The 11,231-nt window shown below is 32.5% G+C and overlaps 1 protein-coding gene across 5 annotated transcripts in view; it reads left to right on the top strand.

Moving 5' to 3' along the window:
• The window catches only part of MYO16 (myosin XVI), a 516,601-nt gene that overhangs the window by 222,385 nt on the left and 282,985 nt on the right, over window positions 1-11,231 (top strand). For all 5 annotated transcript variants that reach the window (XM_006909366.3, XM_015587388.2, XM_025045004.1 and 2 more), the window contains one exon: window positions 6,163-6,313. In XM_006909366.3, the coding sequence (XP_006909428.1) occupies window positions 6,163-6,313 (151 nt within the window). The remainder of the gene's footprint in view (window positions 1-6,162; window positions 6,314-11,231) is intronic.

Raw genomic sequence — 11,231 nt, 5'->3', positions numbered from 1 at the left:
TCATTATGCAAGTTTTATGTAAAGAAAGCTATTTTAGTTACATCTCAGACTTAGGTGATTGGCTCAAAGCATTATACTAATAAATGATAATGTTGTTTCATATAAATATCATGTATTAAATAATTATTTAGCAATATAAATATATGCTGGAGACTCATTTCTAGCAAATGTAACCCTTGTCATGTTCAGAAACTCCATTTAGCATAAAGCTGCTAGATTTATCTTATTTTAATTTAGAGATTAAAAAAATTTATTTGCAGATATCTATTGAGAACTAAAGTGAATATGAAATGTTGTAAAAACAATATAATTTTTAGTCCAACAACAGGTCACATGTTGAAATTTTTATTTGTGCTTTAGACATAAATCATATTTTACCAAATGGTGTTTTAAATTGTAAATTTTTTTCTTATAGAAACTAAAGTCATTTTAAGGGGAGCCAAAGAAAGTAATTCATTCAAAACTCTCCAGGAACAATTTCATTCAATATTAATCTCTAGATCATTACTTTATTTTATAGATACAGAAAACCCCAAATTCCCTATAATAGATAATTTATGTAACTATGTTCCAAGGATTAAAATTGAGAACTATCTATTCAGTTCATTACTTTAGCCACCAAAATAACAGTCACATATGCCATTTCTTAACATTTGTTTCTATTAAATTCTTTTCTTTCTTGGCCTAATATATCTCAATATAGTCAATTTTATTTGTTCTCTGTGGTTTTCTAAAATTGCTTTAGATATAATGGGCAATAATTGTTGCCTTTGTTAGTTTTATTTTGTTATGTTCTTGTTTCCATTTTCAGATATAAAATCTCAGTTCCTATAAGCACATTTGCTCTGCATGAAATGCTTTTTATGTTTATAGAAGTTAGTAAATCTTGAATAAATCTAGTAGAGTTCAAAAATTGTTTTTGCTGGTATAGTTCTATTCAATTTTTTCCACAGTCAAGTTAAAGCTATCTCTTCTGCATTAATCTAAACTACCCTTGGATGATAACTATTTCATTTTTCTTATGTTTATGGTGTCTGTCATACCAAAAGCCTTCTTTTAGAAAATATACTATTTTAATCTTTTTTTTTCTGTTTCTCACTGGTACATTTGTATTCCTAATAATTCTTTCTTTTATAACCAAAATATTATTTCCACATTGAAGAAAATTTGGAAAGTGCAGAAAAACAAATAGAAGTCTGAAAAAAACAAAACAAAACACACATTAGCGTCAAGGAAAAATTACACCAGAGAAGTTAAATATGCAAGTAAGACTTTATTCAAGAGTGTTGCGAAGGGGGAGAGAGACTAAACTCAACTCTATGAAGCAAGGCCAGAGAGCTTTCTAGCACTGGGGCGAGCTAGTGGAAAAGAAAGTGCTGGAGGATGTAATCTGGAAGGCTGGTCAGTGTGAGTAGGCCATCCTTGTTTGCTAACTGGAACTTATGGAAGTTATATCCCACAAATAGATAATGAGTAAAAATTTGAATATATAAAAATTAACTCATATGAATCTGTTAATCTTAATGATTATGTAAAAAGTGAAATAGAAACCTAAAGAAAAATTGTTCTAGAGATGTTTAAAACAGTATCACATGCCATCAGCCTAGGTACATGTTTTGCATTTTTCTTGTTGAAAATATGTGCATGACTAATTAATATGTTGCCATTTAATTAAATTATATTTTTTAGAATCATTTTTTCTTATATGAATAAAAGAGTATTTGTAACCAGCTACTTGCAATTTTTGTTAGTAATAGATCTTTAGTATATAACCTACGATATTATTGAGTGTGTAAATAATGTTTTTAAACATGCAGGTGGAAAGTATATGAAGACAGATTATGTATTAGCATTATAGGGCTTGATATACACTTAGATATTACCTAGTCTAATTTCCACATTTGACAAAGATAAAACTGTGGCCCAGAGATTTTGAAGTCCTTACAAGGTCAAGGTAGTAGTCAACTTGAGGTAAAAACTGACTTAGAATGAGGTCCCAGTATTCCTGGACCAATCTTTTTTTCCTAACTGTGCCCTCAAGGAGCCTGCTATTAACACTGCAATAAAATTTGAGATATGAAAGGAGCATATCAGCTATTTTAGAAAACTTACTATTTCTTCCTTTTAGCAATACCTTATAATTGGTGATTTTATGATTTTCATAAACTATCTTATTAGTTTCTACCTGACCATTCAAATCACTGCTTTATTAATATTTTTATACTCAGAAGATTTGGTATATGCAAAACTTGTCTTCAATATATTTTTTTTAAATCTCCAGAAAAAAGAGATGATTGATACAAGAGGAAATAAGTAAGGAAATATTTTGATAGGTGTGAGAGTGGATTTTTAGTTGTAGGCAGTATATATGACATGGTGGTTAAGAACACAAGTTCTGGAGCTCAAATCCCAGCTCCACTACCTACTGTCTGCAGTGATCCAGATCAGGTTGTTCTCTATGGCTCTTAGTTTACTCATCAATAGAACAGGTATAAAAATAGTGCACACTTTATAATATTGCCAAGTGAAGAGTTAATATGTGTAGAGTACTTAGAGCAGAGACTATCACACATTAAATGCCATACGATTATTAAAATGTTTTCCAAGTGGTTCACTCAAATTATACAAAATATAGGGAAACTATAGCTGTCTTCAAATATCTGAAGGGCTCTCATGTCAAAGAAGTACAAGGCATACTCTCAGGAGCTCTAAGGATGATGAATACAAGTTAGAACATACCAGCATTGCTCCAGAGTTGCTCAATGAAGAAATAAGGCTTCTTTGGGAGTTGTAGTTATCTTATCACTTGATGGTATTCAAGCAGAGTTGGATATGAAATTTTTAAAGCATTATAAGCATTCCATATTTATAGTGAATTTTTAAAAAAATAATAATCATATTATTGGGAGGGATATCTGCCATGGGCCTTGAGCACCTTCTACATTCTTGTTTAGTTTGTCAGACTGCAAGGCATATGTAGTTAGTTATTTTAATGACTGTGTAGCTCAAGGAGAGTAGAACATTCACGTCCAAAGAAGGGACACTGGCTTGTCTGCTGCTCATGACATCCATTGTTTTCTGCTCGCTCAAATAGTACCTGACTCTTGTCCAAGTTTCTCTCCTATAATACACACTGTATATGAAGGAATCCATTAAGTTTCCACCTGTGTTGCCCCCTCCTACCCACCCCCTTCTCCATGGCACAGGGGATCGAGGAGAACTGGTGTGAATATGAAGCCTTGTTTACTGTTTCCATGAGTAATAAAGTTCTCTGTCTCCGATCCAGAAGTCTCTTGTCTTATGCACACATCCATGAAATAGTAAGAAACTAAAGTGTTACACCTTGTAAGTAGAATAAAATCCCAGAAACTTCACACTTTGGGGCACATACAAATGACAGCTAATTTTATTGTCTGCTTATTACCATAGTCATTGTGCTAAGCCCTTCATGTGCATTTTGTTAGTAATCCCTCATATAGGCCTTTTTTACGGATGGGTTTTACAAAATGTTTGCATAATTTGCCCAAGGTGGCAGAGTCAGGCATCCAACGTAGTTTTTCTAACTCAAAAATAAATGCTCGTCACTATACCTTGCTGCCTCTTTTTAGTATATGTTCCACTCTCCCCTAACCTACTTGAAAATATAGTCATTGACTGAAACACTATAAACCATCATACAAATTTCAAAAGTTGTAAAACTAACCACACATTTCTGTAAACATGTTCTTTAGCTATCCCTGCCTTCCCCTCAGGCCTGGCCTCAATGCAGCCATTTGCTAGTCTGTCTTTACTCACACTTTCCTAGACTAGAGTTAGAAGGCAGGACATAGAGATGGGCTGCAAAACGATGAGACACTGTGGTTACAGAAAAAAGCCCTTCAAGTTACTCTCTTCCTCTATCGTCAAGGTTAAGATACAAAATTGTTTGTATTTCTATATACTAACAATTAGCAACTGAAAATAGAAATTAAAAAATGCGCTTATAAGAGAATAAATCTAACAAATTATTTGAGAGATTTTAATGCTTAAAACTACAAAATACTGATAAGAAAAATTAACGATCAAAATAAATGGAGAAATTTACTGTGCTTATGGATGACAAAATTCAGCATTGTCATATGTAAATTCTTTCCAGATCGATTTATCAATCTAATGAAATGCTAATCAAAATCCCAACAGGCATGTTTATAAAAATTGACATTTAGATCTAAAATTTATATGAAAATGCTAATAACTTCAAATAGACAAACCAGTTTTGAAAAAGAAAATGTTGGATGACTCGCATTACCAGATTTTAAGACTTACTGTGAAGGTACATTAATCAAGACAGTATAGTATTGGTGTAAAAATAGACTGTTATATCAGTGGAATACAGATCCACACATATATGGTCAATTGATTTTTAACAAAGATGTTCAGATAATTGGTTGGGGAAAGATTTTTTTTCAGAAATGATGCTGGAATTTTGGACAGCCATATGAAAAAATAGTGAGCCTTGACTCATATATAGAACTATATACAAAAAGTCACTCACAGTGGATAATAGACCTTAAATGTAAAGTATAAAACTACAAAATTTTTGTAAGAAAACCTAAGAGAAAACTTTGTTGGTCTTAGGTTCAGAGAATAATTCTTAGGTAAGACATTAGAAGCACAAAATGTTCTTTGAAACACACTGTTAGAAAAATCCAGAGAAGACAGACTGGGAGAAAATATTTGCCAAGTGTATATGTGATAAAGAACTTGAATTCAGAATGTATAAACTCAATAGTCTTACTACAAAAAAACTTAGTAAAAAATAGTCAAAGATTTGAACTCACCCTTTACCAAAGAAGGGATACTTATGTCAAATAAGCACAGTTGGAATCCAAATTAAAACCACAGTGAGAAGCCGCTAACACACTTACTAGAATGGATTAAAAAAAAAAAAAATGAGTATTGGCAAGAATGTGAAGCAAGTGAAACTCCAACGCATTGCTGGGGGAAACACCAAATGGTACAGCCACTCTGGAAATAGTTTTGAGTTTCTTCTCGATATTTAACCAAGATAAGTGAAAACATATGTCTGCACAAACACCTGTATGTGAATGTGTAGAGAAGTTCCATTCAGAATTAACAAAAACTAGACACAACTCAAATCTTTGGTGAATGGATAACCGAAGAGTAGTACATCCTACAGTAGACTAGTACTCCGCAATAAAAAAACAAACTATTGATACATGCAGCAATTTGAATGAGTCTCAAAAACTTTATGTTAAATAAATGAAGCGAGACACAAAAGATTACTCTCTGATTCCTTTCATATGACATTTTAGAAAAAGTAAAACTGTAATGAAAGGAATACTTATCAGTGGTTACAAGGGGTGAGAGGCCAGGGGAGATGATTAACTCCGAAGGGCAGGCACAAAGAGACACTTGGGAGTAATGAAAATTCTATATATTGCTGGTTATGTTGGTTATACTAAATATAAATATATGTGTGTGTATGTATGTGTGTGTGTGTATATATATATACACGTATATATATATACGTACATATGTACATATGTATATACGTACGTATGTGTATATATACATATATACATATGTACATACATATATACGTACGTATGTATATATATACACGTATATATACGTATATATGTACATACATATATATGTACATATATACGTATATATGTACATACATATATATATACGTATATATATATAAAGTCATTCAACTGTAATCCTACAAAGGGTGAATTTTATTACATGTAAATATAACTCAATAAACTTGAGTTTCAAAAAAGCCAAAAAAGTGCACCGAGTTTCAATTAGAATCACTACTGTTGTAGACTACATGAAATAATTATATTTATATATATTGCACTTGATTAAATATGTACATATTTCTGCTTATATGGTATTGTTTAGCCAATATATATTTTAAAGTCTTAATATAAAAATGTTATAAAAGCTTCAACATTTAGATTGTGCTTATTTTTTCATAGCTAATAGAAAGGTGTACAGATTTTCCTTTTTTGTTCAGTCAATATAGAGAAACTGTTTCTTATCTGAATAAAGCAACTTTCTATAATTGAGATGTCCTGTTGTGGTAATTTATGATAAATATGGCCATGTTAGAAGAAGAGTAATTATAGTATCGATTATTTCCTGTAGCAGTCCCCTGGTGTTGCCAATTGCCAAGCAAGACAGCTTGTTGGAAAAAGACATTATGTTTAAAGATTCGACAAAAGGTTTATGCAAGAGACAATCTCTGGACAGCACTCCTGAAAACGCCACTGTGAATGGCCCCACCAAAACTGAGCAGGTAATTATACTCTTACTGTCTGCTAATATTGTGTACTATTATATCCAAAAAAAAATTACCCAGTAATTTCCATTTGAAGAAAATTTAACGAAAGCATAGATTAGTATTTTGTTTAAGATTTCCATTTATAAATTCTTATGATGTTTTACTGACCATTAACAAACAATGGCTTTTTAACCAGGATTTGAATTTTCTGGTCTTGACTTATGTATCTAGAGTATAAGCACAACTAATATGCTAATTCCAAATATTTCCAATTCTGTCTATAGTCTTCATTTTGATTATTATATAGACTTTTTATTTCCTTTAAATATCCGAATGTTTTTCATAACAAGAAAAACAAACCAATCACTGAGTCATTTATCCTTACAAATAACTGCGTGTGTATTGCGTCTGTGTGTGTATATGTGCGTGTCCCCGTGCACATATACACACACAGAGATCACTTTGAGATGCTTTGGAGTTACAGAATTTAATGTATTTTGATTTGAGATCACTTTGGGAGATCACTTTGAGATGCTTGGAATTACAGAATTTAATGTATTTTATGTGACCATTTCCATAGAAATAAATGATATTAATATATGTTGCATTTTATAAATGGTAGAGTAATTTAGTAAACATTAGACTAATCCTTGAAACGTTTTGGTGTATCTAACTTTGAATATTTTTAAGATATTTTACCTAGATTTTTCTGAAGATTCTTTTCAAAAATTTATTTCATTAATTCATTTTAAAGTAACTGAAACAGCAAAACGTTTGAAATACTTTTAAATTTTAGTAGGTATATTCATCTGCTCAGACTGCATAACAAAATGCCACAAATTGGGTGGCTTAAAGAACAGAAACTTTTTTCTCACTATTCTGAAGACTGGATGTCCAAGAACAAGGTGCTGGCCAACTCAGTCCTGGTGAATGCTCTCTTCTTGGCTTGTAGATGGCTGCTTTCTCACCATGTCTTTATATGGTAGAGATAGGGAGAGAGGGAACAATCTCTGTGGTATTTCTTATAAGAACACCAACTTTATTGGCTCAGGGCCCCACACCATGACTTTGTTTAATTTTTATTAGCTCCTAAAGCTCTGTCTCCAAGTACAGTCATTTTGGTGGTTAGAGCCTCAACATATTAATTATAGAGGACATAACCGAGTCCATAGCAGTAGGCAAATTGAAAATTAGGTAAATTTAAGGCAAAGTTTTTTCTTAACTTTTTTAAGGATCCTATGAACTTCCTATAACTTTAAATGCATATTACTAAATGAAAGCAACCAATCTGAAAAGGCTACATATACTGATTCTACTATCTGACATTCTGGAAAAGGCAAAACCACGGAGACAGTAAAAAGATTAGGGGTTGCCAAGATTTGGGTAGGGGAGATATGAATAAGTAGAGCACAGGGGATTTTTAGGGTCCTGAAACTCCTTTGTATGATACTATAATGGTGGATACATGTCATTATACATTACTTAAAACCCGTAGAATGTACAATACCAAGAGTGAACCCTGATGTAAACTATGTACATTGGGTAACAATGATGTGTCATTCTGGGTTCATCGGTTTTAACAATTGTACTGCTCTGGTCAGGGATCTTAATAATGGGGCAGGCTGTGTGTATAGGATCAGGGGTATATGGGAAAACTTTAGACCTTCCTCTCAATTTTGCTGTAAATTTGAAACTTACCTAAAAACTTAAAATCTTTTAAAAAATGAGAAAAAATTCATGATATAATGTCAAGTATAATCCTTTTATACTTAAAAGTAGAATGACTTTTCTTTTGTAATGTAAGCTCTTTATAACTGTATCCTAAACATTAAAATTAGTTATATTCATATTCTTTTTATTTGGTATTAGAGAATAAATGGCTTATTCAGGTTTTATGTTTATGTATTATCTATATAATATTCACTCATATCTCTCACTGTATTCATCGCGCTGTCATAAATTCTTGGCCATGAGGTGCAGAGGTGATTGTCTCCAGAGGAAAAACAGAGGAAGAATCCTGATTGTATTATACATTCACATTCCATAGGAGAGTTTTAGAAAAGGTTTGTCAAAACAAGTTTCTGATTAACATTGTCAATGAGGAATGTATAAGTAAAAGGAAAATTTTTAAGTGAAACAAAACCCACAACATCTTTCCTTCTAGCTTTTTCTAAAATGTAGGTCTTATCAAATGGTAACTGTGTAAATGGACATTCAAGGGTTGGTTTAAACATTTTTTTTGGTTCTGATAATCACAAAAATTAACAGTTGCTATTATAATACGCATGAGAATGTAGAATTTGCCTTAAGTTGCTTAAAAATGTGTAGGACCCTCTTCCCCCTTTTCCCTTTTAGTTCTGTTTCCCGCTTCCATTTCTCCCCTCCCCTGCCCTGTCCTCTTCCATTCTTGTTCTAGTTTCCTGCCTTCCTGATTTCTTCCCTCTCTGCCTCCTTCCTCTCTTCTTTCCTTTCAGAACATATTTATTTAAATATTTATTTAAATACAAAATATTTAGTTCAAGCTTGGAATTCAGGTCGAATGTTTATCGCTTTTAGTGAGTGCATGTTTTAGCCTGGGAGTGAAGAGAGAGGTGACGAGTCACACAGCTTCGCTCTGGTCCAGGTCTGTCACTGGAGTGCTGTGACTCTGGAGGTTCTTTAACCTCACTAAGCTTCGTCTGTGAGATGGGTACATAGTGCTGACCTCATGTGGTTGTTATGAAGGTGACAAAAGATTAAGCCTGTAAGGTGACAGCATTTTACCAAGAACAGAATAAAACTCAATAAGATGGATTCATTATTTTATTGTTCTTATTTATAGACTATATATTAGGTTTTGCCAGAGTGGTCGAGTCCTCTGTTCACTAATTTATCTGCTTTTAATTCATGTAAATCCTGTCAGCACATCAATCGGGTTTTATTGTTTTCAAATAAATATAGATTATTTTGGAATATAATAATACAAAATAATACTTTGTATTGGTCAACATTTCAAAACTTAAAACTGCTTTTACTTACATTATTTAATTCTCAAAATACCACTTTGAGCAAGTTATTGTACACCTTTAATACTTAGCTTACACTGTTTCGAGGACACAACAGCAAGCTCCTGGTTCCTCTTCTAGAGCCTTGCTGACTTGTGACAGTTCTATAAATAGGAGAGAAAATTTGCATTCCACGGCTGCATGTGCAGTATAGTGGTTTCAAAGATTGGCGAGAATTCTCTTTCTGTAGTCCACAGATAAACCAATATTCACATACACAAAATGTAAATCCTCAGCCAAACAAAGGCATAGTAAGTGAAAGGAACTGATAAATTTCACATAGAAACAGCTAACAGAATAATAAAAGCAAGGAAAAAAACAATTGAAATGCTATGTATGCCTGATGACAGGCTTCAGCTTTGGGGAGCTTTAGTATAAAGTATTTTGTAAGATTATCACCCCTTTCCCTGTCATGACTCTCCCAGTAACCTCGGTTTTTTCTTATTTTCTTCTTCATTCACGCGCACTCGTTTCTTTTCTTCTAATCTACCTTCCCCAAGATCTTGTTGCTCTTATCCCATTAATCAGACCATCTCTTTTGCCCATTGAGTGACTAGTTCCTGGATATATACTACTAACCTCCTAGAGAGAAAAGTCACAACAAACAAACAAAATAACAAAGTAGACAACACTCAAAGCAGTTTTGACAACGGGAGACAAGGAATCCGTGAACTCAGAATATTTTCAAAACTTAAAGTCCCATTGGGTCTCATAACATTTCTCAAAGTGTTTCTTCTAGGTTCTTCCTAATTTTCTATCCTGGATTTTGTCTGCTTTGTGTTCTAGATCTCTATTTTTGGAAAAATATATAGAGAGATTTATAATGGATGTTTATATGTCTCTAGAAGAGCTGTAATAATCAATTCTAGAAGAGAAAGTTAATTTTTTAATGTATTTATCCCATCTCTTTTTCTTTTAATTTTATTATTAGTTTCAAGTATACAGTACATTGGTTAGACATTTATTTAGTTTATGAAACAACCCTGCTGATTACTCTATCTTCCCTCTGGATCTACATATAGGCATTACATTACTGCTGGCTGCATTCTCTATGTCATGCTCCCTGTCTCTCTTTTGACTTGTTATAATTGCTTGGTAGATGTTGGTAGTATGCACTATTGAGTCTACAACTATAATATAAAAATATTCACTGAAATATTTTTCTTTTTCTTTGTTGTTATCCGCTGTCATAATGCTTTTGAAATCTTTATAAAGAATGTGTCCTTTTGATAACCTTGCTTATAATTGATTAACAAAGCTTCCTTCCTAATCATTTTGGAATCTCGATATGATAAATGCAAGGAATTCCTCCCTTGATCTGCTCTAATACTGTATTTGTCACATTTGATTACTACAAACGGACAAGGAAGTCTTCACATTTTTATTGTCAGCCTAGGATTTTCCCTAACCCATACAACAGCTGTGCCACTGTAGATGAAAATCCTCAAGAATACCAAGGAGATGTCTGCAACAGCTCTTTCAGGCTTGTCAGAACAAATGTGGAACTTCTGTTAGTGCTATTCATTCTTTTTTTAAATATGCATGCAGAAATTTGCATTGAGCTCGTTAGAATTGTGGTTATAAGAGGAAGTTTATTATCTTAGTGTAAATCATTACTTCTGAAGAAAAAAAGGAAAAAAAATGCTTGCTCTTGATTTTTCTTCTCTTTATGATTTCTTTGGGACTTATATATGCTAACGTGTAGGAGACTTTTGTCTTATCCTTTTATTGTTCGAATTTATTGCAATTATGTTTTTGGCTCATGTATATACATGAATATCCATGTGCATATTAATTTTTTAATATGTATGTGTGCATATATTAATATACATTAGTTTTCTAGGTTGCATATCTGTGTGTATAAGTCTTCATATTTTGGGAAGTGCTTG

The sequence above is a fragment of the Pteropus alecto genome, unplaced genomic scaffold (assembly GCF_000325575.1).
Source record: "Pteropus alecto unplaced genomic scaffold, ASM32557v1 scaffold13, whole genome shotgun sequence".
Taxonomy (NCBI): domain Eukaryota; kingdom Metazoa; phylum Chordata; class Mammalia; order Chiroptera; family Pteropodidae; genus Pteropus; species Pteropus alecto.
This window is presented reverse-complemented; position numbering and strand designations above follow the sequence as displayed.